The 22690-nt window shown below is 37.2% G+C and overlaps 2 protein-coding genes across 5 annotated transcripts in view; one reads left to right on the plus strand and one right to left on the minus strand.

The window, feature by feature from the left end:
- Positions 1-17684, plus strand: part of usf2l (upstream transcription factor 2, c-fos interacting-like) — a 22180-nt gene extending 4496 nt beyond the window's left edge. Inside the window, exons 5-13 of one of the 4 annotated variants that reach the window (XR_014031853.1) lie at positions 1540-1629; positions 1791-1911; positions 3284-3371; positions 9285-9323; positions 14400-14458; positions 14661-14755; positions 14829-14957; positions 16408-16501; positions 16624-17684. Coding sequence is in view for 2 of the 4 variants with exons in the window: in XM_081389699.1 (XP_081245825.1) it covers positions 1540-1629; positions 1791-1911; positions 3284-3371; positions 9285-9323; positions 14400-14458; positions 14661-14755; positions 14829-14957; positions 16624-16701 (699 nt within the window). In the remaining 2 variants the exon portion in view is untranslated. The remainder of the gene's footprint in view (positions 1-1539; positions 1630-1790; positions 1912-3283; positions 3372-9284; positions 9324-14399; positions 14459-14660; positions 14756-14828; positions 14958-16407; positions 16502-16623) is intronic. The other 3 variants (XR_014031854.1, XM_081389699.1, XM_081389700.1) reach the window with 3 other exon arrangements.
- Positions 1-22690, minus strand: part of LOC308704774 (uncharacterized protein) — a gene marked incomplete at its 3' end in the record, with an annotated part of 525175 nt that overhangs the window by 126594 nt on the left and 375891 nt on the right. The gene's annotated exons all lie outside the window — the stretch shown is intronic.

Genomic DNA, 22690 nt, shown 5'->3' on the forward strand with positions numbered 1-22690 from the left:
TGCCTGCCGCGGACGAGGAGCCCGGACTGGCTCGAGTTAGGGCGGACCGGTGGCGCCGGTGATCTCACTATGCAACTACGAACACAGAGATAGAGTCCGTCTGCGGCAAAGAATTTCAACGATGACAATTTCTCCTGGACGAAATCTCTGAATCAGACGAGGACACGGACGTTTGTGTTGTGAACAAGTTTCCTAGTTTCGCACCGCATAATGTTCTGACTGAACATCCCGGTACCATGCAATAATTCACCTTTTCGAAAGAAATACAATCGAGGAGTAATGTACTATATGAGTTCGCCAACTAACTAGACATTTTGTGTGAATGTGAAATTAATTTCAAGCTCTGGTGGTAGCTAGCCTTGTAGACGGAAGAGTGATTTCTCTTATAGGCAGATATGCGCTTTCTGGATTAGTGGGAGTGGCTTGCGGAGCTGTGCAATATGGTGCATTGTGGGAGTTGTTGTCTTTCATACAAATGCGTCCTAAAGTTATTTTTTGTCTTTTCTCGGTCACAAAGGCACCAAATTCAAAATTTCTTTTACATTTCGACTACATATATGACCCACTTTAAATAAAAAGCAATGTTCAAATGGGTGAAATGCCCCTTTAAATGCAAATGAGCTGCTGCTCCCGGCACAGGGGGCGGAGCTTCAAGAGCTCGTGTCCTTTTACCTCACACACACATGCACTTGACAATTTCAAAAACTTTTAGCCGTTTATGTTATGTATGAGTCAGACAATGATGGAGAGACTCAAGAGGAAGTGACAACATGTAGAAGCAACAGGACATTTCTGAATGGTTAGTTCATGAATTATGTTGCTGATGTGGAGTTAACTATCTCCTAGTCATTGATTAGCATATTCTGTCATGATAATCTATAAATCGTTTTTATGTAAATTTCTAAATCACATGAGGTCCCCGGATAATACTAATCCAGTGTGAACAGGGCTATTGAAACCCTAAAAACATCTGGAATATAAAACAAACGTCATGGAAATGGTGCTAAAAATACTCTATACATCCACTGAAAAAAGGCATATTAAGAATCAATATTGGATAATATTAAAAAAAAAATCTATATTTTAATCAGCCCTAGTAATGGAAGTCTCTGGCTGTGTCCGAAATCGCACATTCTCTACTTTCTGAGTGCTAAAAAAGTACATTCTATATAGTATGAATGTATTCTTGACGTACTACATCCACCATGTTGTCATTATCATGTGATCTACCAGCGTCAGCTGTGTCGCTTCACTGTCATTCATAAATCCTCTCCTGTGGCCTCATGTTTCCACAGTCATTGCATGTGCTGCACTTTATTATTTGTACTATTTTGTTTTATTAGATTATTTTTATTTATCCATTTCCATTTACTTTCATAGAATTTAAAAGACAATAAAGATACTGTCCAATAAGTGAGATCTCAGTCCGTGAAAACCAAGAAAGTAGTGCGTGAAAAGTCCTTGAATTGAATTTTACAGTCTCTGTATGAACCCTGTATATAGGGAGGTGTTTGATTTCGGATTCTCTGTCGTCCTCAGGTGACATACCGAGTGATTCCTGTCTCAGATCAAACACTGGAGGGTAGAAGTGAAGTCGGAGAGCCGGCTAATATCACTGGATCCCCGCAGGTATGAAATCAACATGTTCGCACTTCATTATGGCTCAACATGAGTCTCATTCAACACACAGCAGAACATGACAACGTGTCAGAGCAGATAATGCATATTTACACAAACTCAGCCATAACCAAATCGCCAGATGTTAAAGTGTATGCATTGTTTTCTTCCAGACAGTAATTCAAAACTCTTTGAGTAATGAAGGTGACAGAGAGGAGGCGCGATGTGTGTATTACCCAGCATCGTCTGTGAGCGAGGGAACAGCAGCCGAACACACATTCACACAAACGACAGGTTTGAGATCTGCCGCCTCACACACGCACAGAATCACAACACACTTCAATAGATTGAGCAGCTGATCGTTATATAGTCATTTCACTTCAGTTAGAGGATGTCTCAAAAAACATGGAAAGTCAAGTATATTTGTATAGCGCTTTTCACAATACAGATTGTATCAAAGCAGCTTCACAGTATTAAATCAAAATAACACAACAAGTGGAGGAATGGTTCTAACTAATGAAGAATTCTTCTACCAAGTAATGAAGTTGTTTAGTTTACTTTCAGAGTAAGGTGTGTGTGTGTGTGCTATTATCTGCATTTCACAACGACTTCGATCCTCAAGAGTCTAAAATATCCATGTGATGATGCCAGACTTATTTTGAACTCATTTGCATTCAGTAATGAATGAAAGATCCTTAATCTCATTATTTTATCTTTTTATCATGGGAAATATTTAGTTTTATCAATTTGATGTATTATTTTAAAGCAGCTGCATTCTATTTATTTCATATACAGTACAACCAATTTTAAGTATTTTTTTTAGGATTATTTTAAAGTTCAACAAACAGCATTTATTTGAAATATAATCTTTTATTTAAATATAATAAAAGTGTCCTTGCTGAGTAAAAATACATACATTTCTTTATCGTTGTCTTACCTACCCCACACATTTTAATAGTAGTGTATCACAGTTTACACAAAAATATTAGATATTTTAACATTGATTGTAATCATAAATGTTTCTTGAGCATCAAATCATCATATTAGAGTGATTTCTGAAAGATCATGTGACACTGAAGACTGGAGTAATGATGCTGAAAATTCAGCTTTGATCACAGGAATAAATTACATTTTACATTATATTCACATAGAAAAAACATTATTTTAAACTGTAATAATATTTCACAATATTACTGTTTTACTTGCACTGTTTTGATCAAACAAATGCAGCCTTGGTGAGCATAAGATAGTTCTTTCACAAACATAAAAAAAAAAATTCCATTTATTTTTTGACTGCTAGTGCATATAATAATAAATATTATTATTATCATCATCCTTATTATTATATGTGTGCATATATATATATATATATATATATATATATATATATATATATATATATATATATATATATATATATATATATATATATATATATATATAATTTTAATATATTTATAATACAATTATTTATTATGTACTGTATATATGTACTGTATAAAAATAAAATAATATTGTAGTGATTCTGTTCATCCCTTTGGTTGTGAACTTACAGACTCTACATTATCATACAATAAATCTCTCATCAGAATAAACACGAGTTCTCTCAGTGGCAGTAAATGTGATGTGATTGTAGTGTTTACAACATCTGTCGTCTCTGGTTTAGGTCAATTCTACGTGATGATGACTCCTTCAGATGCTCTGCTCTCTGCCTCTCAGCGGACTCTAGCTCCACGCACACACACTTACACTGTGTAAGTACAAAAAAAAAGGCACAAAACAAGTGTTATGTTTTTAATAGGGCTGGGCAACGATTAATCGTGATTAATTGCATCCAAAATAAAAGTATGTGTTTACATAATATATGTGTGTGTGCTGTGTATAATTGTTTTGTATATAAATACACACATATTCATGTATATAGTTAAGAAATATTTGTGTGTATATATGTTTATATACATAATTTATATTATATATAAATATAAATATTTTATATATAAATTCACATTTTTCTTAAATATATACATGCATGTGTGTGTATTTATATACAGTGAGGAAAATAAGTATTTGAACACTCTGCTATTTTGCAAGTTCTCCCACTTGGAAATCATGGAGGGGTCTGAAATTGTCATTGTAGGTGCATGTCCTCTGTGAGAGACATAATCTAAAAAAAAAAATCCAGAAATCACAATATATGATTTTTTAACTATGTATTTGTATGATACAGCTGCAAATAAGTATTTGAACACCTGTCTATCAGCTAGAATTCTGACCCTCAAAGACCGGTTAGTCTGCTTTTAAAATGTCCACCTCCACTCCATTGCACCTGTTTGAGGTCGTTAGCTGCATAAAGACACCTGTCCACCCCATACAATCAGTAAGAATCCAACTACTAACATGGCCAAGACCAAAGAGCTGTCCAAAGACACTAGAGACAAAATTGTACACCTCCACAAGGCTGGAAAGGGCTACGGGGAAATTGCCAAGCAGCTTGGTGAAAAAAGGTCCACTGTTGGAGCAATCATTAGAAAATGGAAGAAGCTAAACATGACTGTCAATCTCCCTCGGACTGGGGCTCCATGCAAGATCTCACCTCGTGGGGTCTCAATGATCCTTAGAAAGGTGAGAAATCAGCCCAGAACTACACGGGAGGAGCTGGTCAATGACCTGAAAAGAGCTGGGACCACCGTTTCCAAGGTTACTGTTGGTAATACACTAAGGGCCCTATTTTAACGATCTGAAACACAAGTGTAAAAGTGCAAAGCGCAAGTAACTTTGTGGGCGGGTCTTGGCGCTGTTGCTATTTTCCCGGCGGGATAAATGACTCTTGCGCCAGGCGCAAATCTAAAATGGGTTGGTCTGAAGAGCTTCATTATTCATAGGTGTGGTTTGGGCGTAACGTGAAATAAACCAATCAGAGCGTCATCTCACATTCCCTTTAAGAGCAGGCGCGCTCTATCTATCTATCTATCTATCTATCTATCTATCTATCTATCTATCTATCTATCTATCTATCTATCTATCTATCTATCTATCTATCTATCTATCTATCTATCTATCTATCTATCTATCTATCTATCTATCTATCTATCTATCTATCTATCTATCTATCTATCTATCGTAATAATGTATGATTTGCAAAAATGAAAACTGCTGCTTCTGTGTAGATGAGAGAATCAAAGTGTATGCGCGTTGTGCACACGCTACATTGATTATGGCCAAGCATGCGCCCTTAAAATAGCATATGAATAACATGCGCAACACGCCACTGACTTTAAACTATTTTTTCCTGGTTAGTGGCGCAATTGTTTTCTAAACCTGCAAAATAGCATGAAGGAACATTTGCGCCGGAACACGCCTCCTTTTTTGCGCTGAACCGCCCAGGGAGCGCTAGTTCATTCCCTAGTTTAGCGACGTGCTTCTGTGGAGGGAAAAGCGCGCTTTGCGCGGGTGCAAAATAGGAATGATACATGCGCAACGCGCCACTGACTTTAGATGAGGTTTTTCCTGGTCAGTGGTGGTATTGTTTTCTGAAACTGCAAAATAGCACCAGGGAACGTTTGCGCCGGAACACGCCTCCTCTTTTCGCTGAACCGCCCCCGGGAGCGCAAGTTCATTCCCTAATTTACAGACGTGCGTCTGTGGAGGGAAGAGTCCGCTGTGCGCGGGTGCAAAATAGGAATGATACACGCGTCGTGTACAAAGTCAATTGCGCTGGGTGCAAGATAGGGCCCTATGACGTCATGGTTTGAAATCATGCATGGCACGGAAGGTTCCCCTGCTTAAACCAGCACATGTCAAGGCCCGTCTTAAGTTTGCCAATGACCATTTGGATGATCCAGAGGAGTCATGGGAGAAAGTCATGTGGTCAGATGAGACCAAAATCGAACTTTTTGGTCATAATTCCACTAAACGTGTTTGGAGGAAGAAGAATGATGAGTACCATCCCAAGAACACCATCCCTACTGTGAAGCATGGGGGTGGTAGCATCATGCTTTGGGGGTGTTTTTCTGCACATGGGACAGGGCGACTGCACTGTATTAAGGAGAGGATGACCGGGGCCATGTATTGCGAGATTTTGGGGAACAACCTCCTTCCCTCAGTTAGAGCATTGAAGATGGGTCGAGGCTGGGTCTTCCAACATGACAATGACCCGAAGCACACAGCCAGGATAACCAAGGAGTGGCTCTGTAAGAAGCATATCAAGGTTCTGGCGTGGCTTAGCCAGTCTCCAGACCTAAACCCAATAGAGAATCTTTGGAGGGAGCCCAAACTCCATGTTTCTCAGCGACAGCCCAGAAACCTGACTGATCTAGAGAAGATCTGTGTGGAGGAGTGGGCCAAAATCCCTCCTGCAGTGTGTGCAAACCTGGTGAAAAACTACAGGAAACGTTTGACCTCTGTAATTGCAAACAAAGGCTACTGTACCAAATATTAACATTGATTTTCTCAGGTGTTCAAATACTTATTTGCAGCTGTATCATACAAATAAATAGTTAAAAAATCATACATTGTGATTTCTGGATTTTTTTTTTAGATTATGTCTCTCACAGTGGACATGCACCTACGATGACAATTTCAGACCCCTCCATGATTTCTAACTGGGAGAACTTGCAAAATAGCAGGGTGTTCAAATACTTATTTTCTTCACTATATACAAAATAATTATGCACAGTACACACACATATTATGTAAACACAAATTTTTATTTTGGATGCGATTAAGTTGGACAGTCCTAGTTTTTAAGCCTATTTTTAAGCTCTGTATCTTAGTGTAAATTTACCACAGAAGATCGTCCCTCAGTTTGCAAAACTTGCATTTACAGCCACAGGTGTTGTCCATTAAAGCATAACCCATAAATTAGTATTGAATGACACACACATTTACACATTTTATAGGTCAAATAATACCGTGTCAGTAGGGGTGTGAACCTACTCTGGTCTGACAGTTCGGTTCGATTACGATTATCATGTCATCGATTCATTTCAATTCGATATCACGATGCACTGCATCCTCAATTTTTAGTTTTACTTCACATGTACACAATTTTGTCAATAAATATAAGCAGTCAGACTCTGCCAGGCACTAACAGCTCGGGGTGAAAACGGCTGACGTGTTTTCTCAAGTTAGTGGTATTACCCCCTGAATATTTTATTTGTGCTTGACATGATTTACACACAGCGTGTGTCTTCTCCAGGTCGTGCTTACCAGGTTGTTCATAAAAGCTGAAATGTGCCTAGATGTAGGCTTTTAAAGTAGTTGGAGCCTTTTTAATTACTCGCACAAATGACGCACAAATGACGTCAGAAAAGCGCCAGTATGTTATAATTGGTTATGATCTATTACTGAACCGATACCGAATCGTCCTCGATGCATCGTAGAAACGATTAATTTCGACACCCCCACGTGTCAGGGGTCTGTCTTTTGAATTTGGGATGGGATTTACCCAGGGAGTGATTGTCTGCAGGCTCTGTGTCATACCTGTCAACCCTCCCGTTTTTCCTGGGATTCTCCCGTATTTTACCTTGCTATCCTGCTATCATCCCGTTTAAATATTTTCCCGTATTTTTTATCTTTCTATAAAAAAATCCCAATGGACGCAAACCAGTTAAGCAGAAATCCCGCCCTGCAGCTATTTTCATTGGTTAAGGTTACTTAACCCCGGTTACTTAAAGGTCCGCTGAAGTAGTTTGGGGAAAAAAAAATTGCGCGAAGAAGAACAGCACACGAACATGAGAGAGATGGCATTGGAGACTATGGGCTCTATTGTAATGATCTGAAACGCAAGTATCAAACTCGAAACGCAAGTAACTTTGTGGGCGGATCTCGGGCGCTGTTGCCATTATACCGGCGGGATAAATGACTCTTGCGCCCGATGCAAATCTAAAATGTGTTGGTCTGAAGTCGCTTCATTACTCATAGGTGTGGTTTGGGCGTAACGTGAAATAAACCAATCAGAGCAACATCTCACATTCCCTGAGCAGGCGTGCTTGTTCCATGGCGGATTGCTGTTATAACGGTGGATTTGCCAGGAGCGTTCACAGCCGAGGAGACCGACGTTCTCGTCAGGGCCGTAAAACACAGAGAAGTGACATTGGGGATGAAAAAACACACCCAAATTAGCTTCGGTTAAACAGGCGTATAATAATTTAGGTAAATGTGTAAGCTAAATTTATGCCTATTTTTTCACATCTTCATGGACACCACAATGATTTCCCTCGTGTGTTAATATTGTTCCTTGTAATAATGTATGGTTTTTCTAAAAATGAAAACTGCTGCGTCTGTGTAGATGAGAGAAGCAAAGTGTGTGTGTGTTGTGCACACGCTACATTGATTATGGCCAAGCATGCGCCCTGAAAATAGCTTATGAATAACATGCGCAACGCGCCACTGACTTTAGATGAGGTTTTTCCTGGTCAGTGGTGGTATTGTTTTCTGAAACTGCAAAATAGCACCAGGGAACGTTTGCGCCGGAACACGCCTCCTCTTTTCGCTGAACCGCCCCCGGGAGCGCAAGTTCATTCCCTAATTTACAGACGTGCGTCTGTGGAGGGAAGAGTCCGCTGTGCGCGGGTGCAAAATAGGAATGATACACGCGTCGTGTACAAAGTCAATTGCGCTGGGTGCAAGATAGGGCCCTATGTATGTAATGTATTATGTATGTAATACAGAGATTATGTATTTATTTATGTTAATATCTGCGCAATTAATGTGTATTTAGCCTGCCCCCCAAATGTTGACAGGTATGCTCTGTGTTGCACTTTTGCATGTTCCTTGCTCTCCATTTAACCTTGGGATCCCGCTCCATATGAAAACAGGGCTGTTTGTCACTATTCTGTTTTTTGACAGGATCATTGTGGTTTGTTGTGCTTCCTTCTGAAGGTGCTGTTTTTACTCTGCAGAAGCAGAAGTGTTGTGAAAACAGGCGATGCTCACGCGTTTGTGCGGTTGCAACATTCTCATCCTCCAAAATAGGCTCAGTAGAAAAATCCTGTTGAAGAGTCACGCGTTTGTTTCAGTCATTCTTGTTTGATTATTTCCTTCTTTTGGACACGCACAGCTTTTGCAGCTCATGTGAAATCTGCAGCGTAATGAATTCCACAAGAGTCCTAATCTCTCTTTCTTCCATTAGAATTACAAATCCCTCGGGTTGTTATTTCCTGGGATAAAAGCCACTGTAGTTAGAGAGTGTGGGTTGCATGCAGAATGAAATGCTGATCACACAGATACACAGTGTTTTTTTGTATTATTGATATACTATTATAGTATTTACTAATAAATTAGTTTTAGCTGTGTGCTTTTTTCCCCATTTTTATTAGTTTTCATCATCAAATGTTGTGCAAAATGTCTCATGTATTTGAAGTGTGGTCAAATATTGTCAAAAATGATGGTTTGCTCTGTTGCACATCCCAGATTTAAGCAAATGTAGTATGTTTTTTTAGACTTCCAACATTTTTCTTATTGTATGCACATTATAAATACTACATTGTATGCAATTCCAGTATATTTCTTGTAATATTTGTCTGTTTATGTGAATATCAGTCAACAAAAGATGGTAACAATCCAATCAAGCTGTTTCTATAATGCTCCATCTTCATTTAAGCTGAAATTACACAATCAAAGTGTTTTTTTGAAATGTCTGAAATAAATTTGCCCCTTTTCTACAGAGATGAACTCAACACACAACAGCATGAGGGTTTTAACTGGTGAGGAAAACCTTTACATCCCCTTAAGCCACAATAAACCCAAAACTGTCTCTTAAAGGTATAGCGTATCATATCTATGCCACAAAATTAACACCTAATGTGAGTAAAAATTTAGTAAAATGTACTATATGGACAAAAGTATTGTGACACACCTCTTGATTATTGAATTCAGGTGTTTCAATCAGACCCATTGCCACACGTTATGAGTATTCTCTAGGTGTTGAGCGTACATTGTTTGTACAATCGTTATTGCAGTGCATTCTGGGATTGAATGAGTGCGCTCGCTAACGTCAACTATGGTTTTGACAACAATACAAATGGCTGTCCCCTGAAATAGTGCACTATTTAAGGGTACAGGGGGTGATTTCAGACACACCCATGATTGGATGAGTTTGGTCTGGAAGACTGGCTCACATAGAGTCAAGAGATTTCGATCACATGATCATTTTTTGATCAGAGATCTAAACTCCATCCAACACTTTTGGGATGAACTGGAATGGAGATTGCTAGCCTGGCGTTCTCGCCCTACATCAGTGTCTGTCCTCACACATGCTCTACTGAATGAATGGGCAAAAATTCCCATAGAAACACTCCAAAATCTAGTGGAAAGCCTTTTGAGAAGAGTGGGAGCTGTTATAGCTGCAAAATGGGGAACAAATCCATATTAAAATCTGTGTATACAATATTAATGTCTATGTATATATAATGCGATGTCATTGCAGTCCCAGTTGGTGAAATGATCAGATGTACCAATACTTTTGTCCTTATAGTGTATATAGAAATAAATAAGCATGCACGCAACAAAAATAATTGCAAAAATTATAATGAAGTTTCAGACACTCAAGCATGCTTGTCTTCCAATGTTTTGCAGATAGTCCCATCTCAAATTGGTTGAGCCAATATGATCATGTCCAAAATACGTTGCAATTCCATTTGGTGCCACTGGTGGTGCAGAATTTACACACTTCACCTTTAAGTTGACCAGTGTCATGTTTCTTTAGTTTAACATGGTACATTCGCATACTGAGGTCACTTCTTCTGTATGTAGTTCTAGATATACAGAGATGCCCTGAAGAGTAAATAAAGCATCTTCACTTTTTGTTGGTTTGCATTCGAAAGTGTCTCGCTTCCTCCATGGCGTTTGGCGAGTCGTGACTTCATTAAAGCGTATACCTGAGGGAAGATTACACTCGGAGAACAGTTGTGTCATTAGGCTAAAGTCGGGCTTCGGCAGCTGTTTCAGCACTGCAATTTATAACGTAATGAACACAGCCGATGCCGAGACTCCCTCGAGATCACACACACACACACACACACACACACACACACAAAGGGCAGAGAGACCTTACGGAAGGATCTGCCAATCCACACTAATGCTAGCTGTAACCTTACAAAGCTGAGACTAAGCTTGTCATACTCAGGGCCGTCTTTAGGGTGATGAAACTGTGCTTTAGGGCTCCAGGAGAACAGGCCCCGCCTCCTCTAACTCACACTAGAGCTGCGTCCGAAATCGCATACTTCCCTACTAGTAGACGAAAAACTGTATAGCCCCTTTCACACAGAGATTCCGGAAAATACACAGCTAATGTGTGCCGGGATTTGACCTGGGATCGTTTGATTTTGGTTCATTGACACTGATTTTCCGGAATCAGTAGGCGCGTTTCCATTAAAGATTTGCGTAAACTTTTGCGATTTTTTTTCTAAATGTCGACAAAAAACTATTGCGAAATGACGGCGTTTCCATTAACCGATGTTATGCGACTAAAACTTAATTTTTTCCTCTTGCGATAAGTAAAATCATTCCAAAAATCATGGTAACGGACGTTGGTAGGTTTATGTACTATATTCCAGCCACCGCACTAGCCATTATTATTAATCGAAGGAGATGTTTGTGTGTTATCCAATCATTAATGGTAATAAATTAAGGAACAACCCTTATTATACTTGTGAGCGGCACATATGAGGAGTTTCTGGGTGTTTCTCCCTCAGATCTGCTTCGAGCTCTTGATTGTGGCATTTATTTGAGGTTTAGAATCCATTATTCCTGTAATTATTTTGTCTTTTATGACTTTAATAAAGAACTCTGTCTCGTATTCTGTCCAAACACACAGCGTCATCTACGTCAGGTGACTGTAAATGCGCAAAAACTGTTTCCATTGCAGTTTTGCGAAATATTTCTTTTTCGAATTGCCTGAAAAAAAACCTCATGCGAACAGAAAAACTTTTTTGCGATAAATGGGAATGCGAAAATTACGTGTTTCCATTGAGCGTATTTTGAATTCGCAATTTCAATTTGCGCAATTTGAAGGGTAATGGAAACACCCAGCTAGCTGGATGAAAATAAAAGATTATTACATGAATTAATGTTTGATTGATTACATTAAGAATCGCGAGAACAGCTTTTAGATCAGGCATATTACTGGGGCCCTAAGCTGGGACTCGTCTCTTCACCACACCGGCCTGGGACACACTAGTGGTTGACCACGGTATTTTTGCCAATATCAATATAATGTGTGTATGGTGGCTGATGGGTTTAATGTGAATACATACAGTCAAACCAAAAATTATTCAGACACCAGATATCATTTGTGATATTGTTTTATTAGTGGGTGCAGGACACTATAGTTCATTGTAAGTGGGGATAGAAAAATTAAATAAACTGTGACATATTATACCCCAAAATTCTTCATACAGAGACTACCAGTAACGTTTATAAACATTTGGGACCAAAAATTATTCAGACTCTTTGACCTGAGCATGTTTTGCTGAAGTGTTTTTTCTTTAATTGCTAATGCTCTTTTTACACACAGACTGAACAAAATTAATCATTGCTTGGTGATTGTTTGAGCTAAACTGGTATTATCTAATTGTGTTGTAAAAAGCTGACAGATATTCAACATAATTCATTTGTGAGACAAAACCAGTGAAATATCAACTGATTTGATAACTCTGACTGAAATGAACACTTACTTTAAACAATACTGACCGGTAATTACAATTTTATGCAATTATTGCAAGGAAAAAAACATGCATTGACCAGACTAGCTGGCGCTTTTATACATTTAAAGATTATACTTTTGTTAAATTAATTTGATTTATTATTATTATTATTATTATTATGTCCCAAAGCATATTTTAATAAAAGATTAACTAATTACATTTCAAATTACAGAAATGTGCATATTTTATTTATTTATTTTTTTTGTGTTTCATTTCATTTACTTTTTATTTTATTTAATTTTTTGTCTTTGTTTAGTGTTTGTTCTTAAATTATTTATGTATGTATTCATTTACTTATTTGCATGCACACACACACACACACACACACACACACACACACACACACACACACACTGTATATATATATATATATATATATATATATATATATATATAATATAATATATATAAATAAATAAATACAAATGATTATATGTATAGTAACATTATATACTGGTTTAGGTTTTTTGTTTGTAATTTTATTTAAGATAAGGTTGCAGATGCCTTTTAAAACAGCTCAGAATGAATCATACCCCTGGTAAATATGATCAAAAATGGCTGTAAAAAATAAATCTGCATCGTTTATCCTTTTGATCTTTCATTCAAAAAATTGGTAAAAATGTAACCTTTCATTGAAGTAAAAGAATTTAAAGTGGGGGTAAATCACATTATAAAATAAATGTTTTTCTCCAAAACACGCTGGCCATAATTATTCATGCCCTTTTATTAAATACCTTTTGCAATCTCCTTATGCCAAGATACCAGATTTGAGTTTTCTTCTATAATGCCTGATGAGTTTGGAGAATAACTGACCAGAGATCAGAGACCATTCCTCCATACAGAATCTCTCCAGATCCTTCAGATTCCCAGATCCATGTTGGGGCTTCTCCTCTTCAGTCCAGCACTCATCTTCTATAGGGTTCAGTTTAGGGGACTGGGACGGTCATGGCAGGAGCTTCATTTTGTGCTCAGTTACCCATTTTTGTGTTGATTTTGATGTTTGTTTTGGACCGCTGTCCTGATGATGGAAGATCCAACCACGGCCCGTTATAAGATTTCTAGCAGAAGGCGTCAGGTTTAGATTTTTTATCTGTTGGCATTTGCTAGAATCCACGATGCCATGTATCTGAACAAGATGTCCAGGACCTCCAGCAAATAAATAGGCCCACAACATATAAGATCCAGCAGTGTATTTAACCGTAGGCATGGGGTACTCTTCATCCCTGTTTGCACCAAACACATCTGCTGGGTTTGCTGCCAAAAAGCTCTTTTTTTAGTTTCATCTGACCACAGAATCCGTTTGAAGATCCAGTCGTGTCTGACCACTGAATATGCTGGAGTTTATTTTTGGAGGAGCGAGGAGCATTTTTCTTGAAACCCTCCCAAACAACATGTGGGGATGTAGGGGTTGTTTGATATTTTTAATAGGCTTTCTGACCCCAAGACTCCAGTAATCTCTGCAATTCTCCATCTGTGATCCTTGGAGAGTCTTTGGCCACTCAAACTTTCCTCCTCACCGTCCATTAACACAATATAGACACACGTCCTCTTCCTGGCAGATTCGTAACATCTTTAGTTGATTATAACTTCTTAATTATTGCCCTGATGGTCAAAATGGGGATTTTCAATTCTTTAGCTATTTTCTTACAGCCACTTTCTATTTTGTGAAGCTCAACAATCTTTTGCTCCACATCAGAACTATATTCTGTGGTTTTACTCATTGTGATGGATGATTCAGGGAATTTGGCCTTTGTGTTTCCTCATATTTAAACTCCTGTGAAACAACAAGTCATAGCTGGACAATTTCATGTTCCTAGTCACCATGGTGTGCTAATAAAGGTAAATATTAATGGGCATATACTTCAGAGATATTTTTCTCATAAAAAATTCTAGGGGTGCCAATAATTGTGGCCAATGTGTTTTGGATAAACGATCCAGATTTATTTTTTTACAGCCATTTTTGATCATATTTACCAGGGGTATGATTAATTCTGAGCACGACTGTACATTGAGATTCTAAAGTGAAGAAATATGTGAAATAATGCATTTTGACCCCCCCCCCTTTTTTTACTGTAGGAAAATGGACAGTCCGCGCACCCCTAGAGATGAGAGGAGAAGAGCACAACATAACGAAGGTCAGTGAATTCTCTTATTCTAATAGCTAACTAATACTGATCCCATCCCAAAGATACTGGGAGCGAACCCCGTCAGGCATTGATGTACAGTAGATCTGCCTGCAGATGTCAGTAGAGCGTTGATAGACTGAACACATACAGCAATTTTAGACAGTATGGCCTAGATTTTGCCTCTGATCTTCTTGTTGTTGTTGATTTGCAGTTGAAAGGCGGCGGCGAGACAAAATCAACAACTGGATTGTGACGCTCTCGAAAATGATCCCAGACTGTGGTATAGATGGTGCCAAGACTGCAGCCGTGAGTTGCATGATGACCTATTGACCTGTGATTTACAATAGATGCCTTGAAACTGTATCCTCATGTTCCTCAGAGTAAAGGTGGGATCCTGTCGAAGGCGTGTGATTACATTAGTGAGCTGAAGGAACACCAGCAGAGGCTTCAGGAGAGTTTGAGGAGAGCAGAGCGAGTACAGGTGGAAAATGATCTGCTCAGACAGCAGGTACGCCTTTAACATCATTAGCCTGTAATCACATTACCTGTTCTATAGTCTATACCCGTAAGCTGTTTTCCTCATGAGGACCAAAAAATGTCCCCACAAGGATTTTGGATATTGCAATGTTTGTTGGGACATTTTGTCCCCGTAACGAAGGGTATACCTGAATCACACACTCACAATTTCATTCTCAGTCTCTCCCTCATTGGAAAGACACATAGGTCACTAATTAGCCCAATCACATTCATTAACCCATTACTGGGCTGAACATGCTAAACTATGGAAGCTTGTTTCCGCCACAGAATAAAACATTTTAAAAGATAATTGCGACTTTTTATCTCACAATTGCGAGTTTACATCTCGCAATTCTGACTTTATTTCTCAGAATTGCGAGATATAAAGTCAGAATTGCGTGAAATAAAGTCGCAATTGCGTGTTTTAAAGTCAGAATTGGGAGATATAAAGTCAGAATTGCATGATATAAAGTCGCAAATGCATGTTTTAAAGTCAGAATTGCGAGATATAAAGTCAGAATTGCGTGAAATAAAGTCACAATTGCGTCTTATAAAGTCAGAATTTTTTTTTTCAGAATTTTTTTCTCGCAATTGCGACTTTATATCTCGCAATTCTGACTTTATATCTCAGAATTCGGACTTTATATCTCAGAATTCTGACTTTATTTCGCGCAATTCTGACTTTATATCTCGCAATTCTGAGAAATAAAGGCAGAATTGCGAGATGTAAACTCACAATTGTGAGATAAAAAGTCGCAATTATCTTTTAAAATGTTTTATTCAGTGGCGGAAACAAGCTTCCATACTAAACAGCACCAGAAGAGGGTGCTAAAACATCTGTCCAATTAAACAGAGATGTAATGTTATGTTATGTACTTTATACTATTCTGTTTTATTTTATTTATTCTATTCTATTTTATCTTTTATTCTATTAATTTTATCTTTTATTTTATTGTTTTACTGTATTATTATATTATATTTTCCTTTATTCTATTCTATTCAATTCTATTCTATATTTTATTAAATGTTTTATTCTGTTCTATTCTCTTTTCTTGTCTTTTATATTTTCTATTCTATTCTATTTTAAAATATTTTATTTATCTTTTTTTTTCCTTTACTTTTCTTTTCTGTACTTTTATGCTATTCTATTCTATTTTATTTTATTTATTCTATTTTATTTTATTTTATATTTTATTTTTATTCTATTTTATTCTATTTTATTTTATAATTCTGTTCTCTTTTCTATTATGTTATTGTATTCTATTTTATTCTATTTTATTTTATTTTATTCTATTCTTTCTTTTCTATTATGTTATTGTATTCTATTCTATTTTATTTTTCTTCTATTCTATTCTATTCTATTCTATTCTATTCTATTCTATTCTATTCTATTCTATTCTATTCTATTCTATTCTATTCTATTCTATTCTGCCTTCCTGTAGCTCAAACGGTAGAGCATGGAACTATAGCAACGCAAAGGTCACGGGTTTCAGTGAATGCATGAATTGAAAAATAAAAGCACAGCTTCAATACAATGTAAGTCGCTTTGGATAAAATTGCCTTGCAAATGCATCAATGTGAATGTAAGTATTACACAAAACATTTGTCTCTACATCTTCAGATTTAATAATCAACTTCTATGTTGTTGTTGGTTTCAGATAGAGGAGCTCAAGAGTGAGAACGGCCTTCTCCGAGCACAACTGGAGCATCACGGCATTGACATGTTCACACAATGAGCTTCAGGCATTCTGGGAAAGAGATCAGATGACAAAAGGCCTTCAGAGAATGGCAGGGGACTGAAGTGGGCCGAATGAAACGTGTTGACTTGTGCTCAAGAGTCTCTCTCAGTGCTGTATGTCTGTGAAGCCAGGCTTGAGGTCAGAGGTCAAGAAGTTTTCAATAGCACCGACACCAGGACCCTATGATCCTGAAAGCATCTATTTATTCATCCTGACTAACTCCGGACTAAACAGTGGAATACAGTTTTTTTTTTTTTTAGTTTTCTCTGCCAGACATTTTCCTTTTGCTAATTTTCCAGCTTTGTTGCTTTCAATTTTGTCTTTATGCTTTTTCTTGAAGTATTAGTTGTTTGTTCAGTGCCTCGTTTAATTTAAAATTCTCCCGGAGAAAAATCCCCCTCTTTGTGGTGTTCTGGAAGGTCGTTACGGGATGAATGAAGCCGTGAAGAAATGTCATTAGCGGTTCCCGTGAAATTTAGTGTTAAAATCGGAAACAAAAGCACCTGCTCGTCCCTCTAAAAAAAGCAAGAAAATGAGCTCCGTCTGGGATTATTAGCTTCTTATCTCGGATCGCCTTTGGAAGACGGTTCGGAAAGCATCAACTAATCTAAGCAGCAAATGAGAAGATATTCAAAAAGCTATTAAGTTTGCTAAATGCTGGACATCTCAGGACTGAAAACATGTTTGTTACTGAGTTTTATTCTATAACTTAATCTCCAAAAGACCTGATTAACATGATGGACGGCTACAAATAGCCACTTGGTTCTTAGTTTACTGATTTTTTTGTGTCATATTTATATAAACTAGTCATTATTCCCCCTTTAACCGTAGCTCAGATACGAGCAAATCGATCAACATTGATGAGATGCATTTAAAGGTTTCTTATTTGATTTAAAAAGCGACACTGAGGATTTTTAGTGAGTAAAGACTTTGGTCTAGTCTTCCTGTAAATATGCTGTGCAATAAATATTTTTACAGTGTTTTTATGGTTTTTGTCCTTTTTGGAGCTTGACAGACTGTGGTCATGAAGATTCTTCAGTTGCCCTTCTGTGTTTCATTAAAGAAATCACAACATTCGGGTTTGGAACGACAAGGGTGAGTAAAGGTTTTTATTTTTGGATGAACTGCTACTTTTAAGTGCCTCTATTCTGCTATTTTAAAGTCTCCTACAATAGATTTACATGCATCCAAGGTCAAATCTGTCTGTCTGTCTGTCTGTCTGTCTGTCTGTCTGTCTGTCTGTCTGTCTGTCTGTCTGTCTGTCTGTCTGTCTGTCTGTCTGTCTGTCTGTCTGTCTGTCTATCTATCTATCTATCTATCTATCTATCTATCTATCTATCTATCTATCTATCTATCCTTCTATCTATTTATCTATCTTTTTGTCTATCTATCTATCTATCTATCTATCTATCTATCTATCTATCTATCTATCTATCTATCTATCTATCTATCTATCTATCTATCTATCTATCTATCTATCTATCTATCTATCTGTCTGTCTGTCTGTCTGTCTGTCTGTCTGTCTGTCTGTCTGTCTGTCTGTCTGTCTGTCTATCTATCTATCTATCCTTCTGTCTATCTATTTATCTATCTTTTTGTCTGTCTATCTATCTATCTATCTATCTATCTATCTATCTATCTATCTATCTATCTATCTATCTATCTATCTATCTATCTATCTATCTATCTATCTATCTATCTATCTGTCTGTCTGTCTGTCTGTCTGTCTGTCTGTCTGTCTGTCTGTCTGTCTGTCTGTCTGTCTGTCTGTCTGTCTGTCTGTCTGTCTGTCTGTCTGTCTGTCTGTCTGTCTATCTATCGATCTATCTATCTACCTTTTTGTCTGTCTATCTATCTATCTATCTATCTATCTATCTATCTATCTATCTATCTATCTATCTATCTATCTATCTATCTATCTATCTATCTATCTATCTATCTATCTATCTACCTTTTTGTCTGTCTGTCTGTCTGTCTGTCTGTCTGTCTGTCTATCTATCTATCTATCTATCTACCTTTTTGTCTATCTATCTATCTATCTATCTATCTATCTATCTATCTATCTATCTATCTATCTATCTATCTATCTATCTATCTATCTATCTATCTATCTATCTATCTATCTATCTATCTATCTATCTATCTATCTATCTATCTATCTATCTATCTATCTATCTATCTATCTATCTATCTACCTTTTTGTCTATCTATCTATCTATCTATCTATCTATCTATCTATCTATCTATCTATCTATCTATCTATCTATCTATCTATCTATCTATCTATCTATCTATCTATCTATCTATCTATCTATCTATCTATCTATCTATCTATCTATCTATCTATCTATCTATCTATCTATCTATCCTTCTGTCTATCTATTTATCTTTTTGTCTGTCTGTCTATCTATCTATCTGTCTATCACAAGAATCATTGCAGCATCAGCTCTTTCCTCCGTCTCTTAGGAGACTAACTTTATTTGTCATGCACTTTGATCTTTAAAACTTTGCAGAGCGTTTACATTCCCAAACAGCTGTATTACATGAAAGGTAACATTTGAAAAAGCATTATAGGGGAACTTTACAGCAAAGATAAACAATATAACTAAAAATAACTCTTCTTTCCAGCGTATGATTACTGTGCATGTAATATTTTCTTTGTTTAATGTGAACCAGTTCATTTTTGCAAGATAAATATCATAGGACTGTTACCAGATTGCTGCTTTATGATGATTATTTAGCAATAAATGCTGCTTTAAAAGGCACTTAACTGCAGTGATTACCCTAGTGGCCTTACAGTTGACCAAAAAATAAACAGTGAAAAGTAATTGCCGGAATTTTAATATTCTCGTATCTCGTAATCTGTCCTCAGAGAGGCAGAGAAACTATTCTGCGTCACTTTCACAGTCACTTAATAAACTTTGTTTCAAAGTAATGGTCTGTGAAGGTCTCCTAATTGGCACTGGTATTAAGCATGTTTCACTGCAGCTAAGGTTATTTAAACATCTCCTTGAACTTCATTTGCTTTTTATGCGCATTATAGTTCGAAGCATCAGCATCCTAACGATTTGCTCTTGTAAAGATTGTCTACAGAGATTCAACTCTGTATAACTGACTCTGAACTACTGAATTTACTTCTGTAATTCATGAACAAACATTATGAAGAGCAGCCATTGTGGTCTAATCAAATGAACAACTATTTATATCAGTTTCTACTCTGTCAAATTATTTTTTTGAATTGTAAATAAAACAAAGATCATTGGAGCACATTGTAGAAGAAAAAATGTCACATTTAATTTAATGGGCCCTATCTTGCATCCAGCGTTATTCATATGTTATTTTAAGGGCGCATGCTTGGCCATAATGTAGCGTGTGCACAACGCACATACACTTTGATTCTCTCATCTACATAGATGTAGCAGTTTTCATTTTTGCAAATCATACATTATTACAAGGAAAAATATTACCACACGAGGGAAATCATTGTTGTGTCCATGAAGATGTGAAAAAATAGGCATAAATCTAGCTTACACATTTACCCAAATTATTATACGCCTGTTTAACCGAAGCTAATCTGGGTGGGTTTCTCCATCCCCAATGTCACTTCTCTGTGTTTTACGGCCCTGACGAGAACGTCGGTCTCCTCGGCTGTGAACCGCTCCTGGCAAATCCACTGTTATAATAGCGATCCTCCATGGAACAAGCGCGCCTGCTCTTAAAGGGAATGTGAGATGACGCTCTGATTGGTTTATTTCACGTTACGCCCAAACCACACCTATGAGTAATGAAGCGACTTCAGACCAACACATTTTAGATTTGCATCGGGCGCAAGAGTCATTTATGGTATAATAGCAACAGCGCCCGAGACCCGCCCACAAAGTTACTTGCGTTTCGCGTTTGATACTTGCGTTTCAGATCGTTAAAACAGGGCCCAATGTGTTACTTGCCATTTCTTTGCAATTGTTTGTGAAATTACATTGAAAATTGTTTCTGTACCAATTTTATTTCAGTGTATACTTTTTATGGCTAAAAAGATTTTTTATCTCTCATTTTTGTTGTTGATATTTGTATGTTTCAACCAAACAAACGTTGTGAATTACTATTTAGGCCATGTTTTCAAGTGTTACAAACGAATCAATGAATCAGAGTTTTGAACTGATTCTTTGAACTCACAGAAATTAAACAAACTCACTCCTAAAAGCTATTAGCCTAAAACACCCTATGCTCTGTATGTTTGTTTAACAAAAACTAGACAAATAAAAATGCAATTATTCACAAAGTTGCTTAATTTTACATAACCAGCAAAATCATTGTGTAAGTACTGTGAATATGCGATATCTCTAAAGGGTTTTCCAGAGTGCTGGATTGGCAAATCATTCCTGTATGCCTTCCTGTGATTGATGTATTGTCTCCAATATTTTAAACGTAGGCCGGTCTAATACAAATGACCTTAGAGATAATAGTTTCTAAGAGAAACCTCAGCTCACTCAATCTCTCTCCATTCATAACTGTCTCTATTGTGTCTTTAAATGAGGTTTGAGTCACAGCTGGGACGATTTTATCAGATTGTTCATGAAAACAGAGTGAACACTTCGCTAATATCTTTTCTTGTTTCAGACATCATTTATTCTAAACCATCTCGGCGTCTCCAGAGATTCGTTATTCATTATAATTCTCCTCATCATTCATCATTGTTCACATCTTGGTTTTGGAAATGACCCTCGACTATCGGAGAACGGCACGTGACATGAGAGACAGGCAGGTATTCTGAATCCTATCAGTATGAGAAACATAAAGCTGCTTTTCACTGATCAAACGCCAGATGCTTCAACTATACAGAATATTATTTGTTTTATTTATGCATGCCATGTCTTGGATCTTCAATAGAGTGCTATAGTTTTTTCTCTGAGCCATAAGCAGTGCAAATGAAGTCTTGTTACACTCCCATGCTTTGCAATACATGTTAAATACACTGCCTTTATACTACTTATGATTTATAGTCAATAGTTTTATGTTGCACCTTTAACTTTTTTCCCCCCATTAAAATCAAAGGTTGCAATGCTGTGATTTATCTAGGAGGCTTAACACTTGAAGAATTTAAAGAGGATATATTATGATTTTTTTCCATGTTCATCTTTCTTCAGTGTGTGTAAAGTTGCTGTTTGAGAATGAAAACGCTAAAGTCCCTCTATATTAGAGTCACTGTTTCTGAACTCCCTGAAACGCCTCCATTGTAGTCTTGAGTTTCTTCCGGGAACGAACACGTCACAATATTCCTCATTTAAAAAATTAATACGCAGAATAAAGGGGCGGGGCCTGGTTGAGTTAGTTAGTAGTGTGTTAAACTGGCGGTTATGGTAAGGGGCGGGACATTTCCCAAACACACTCGAAGCGCTCAACCAATCACAGCACACGGCTCTAGCCGACCAATCAGAGCACAGTGTGCTTTTCAGAAGGCGGGGCTTCATAGAGACAGAAACTAAACAGAGCGTTACTGACAGACTGGGAAGAGAGGAGCCGCAACAATGGAGAATATTAGAATATGGCTAGTAGAGCTCAAAAAGAAAATAAAGACTTGTAATGGTATAACAGGTTCTCTTTAGTAGAATAAAGTGTGATATTCATGTCGTTTATTGGTCCCTTTCTCGTTTTTTTGAGGTCATGACCTCGACTTCCCTGTCTTGTGTTTTGGCACGTCTGCCAGTCGCCGGTCAGACGGGCGTCTGTGTGTCCCTGCTCTGTTTGACGTGAATGATCTATGGACCCGTGTCACATTAGGACATCACTGTCTCTGCCGTCCCTCTGTTTACGGCTGCAAATACTTGTAAACAAAAGAAGTGTCTTCTGCTCACCAATGCTGCATTTATTTGATCAAAAACTGTAAAAACAACAATATTGTCAAACATTATTACAATTTAAAATAATTGTTTTCTAATTTAATATATTAAAATGTCATTTCTTCCTGTAATAGTTCTATCTATCTATC

The sequence above is a fragment of the Scardinius erythrophthalmus genome (assembly GCF_964197995.2).
Source record: "Scardinius erythrophthalmus genome assembly, chromosome: 16".
NCBI lineage: Eukaryota > Metazoa > Chordata > Actinopteri > Cypriniformes > Leuciscidae > Scardinius > Scardinius erythrophthalmus.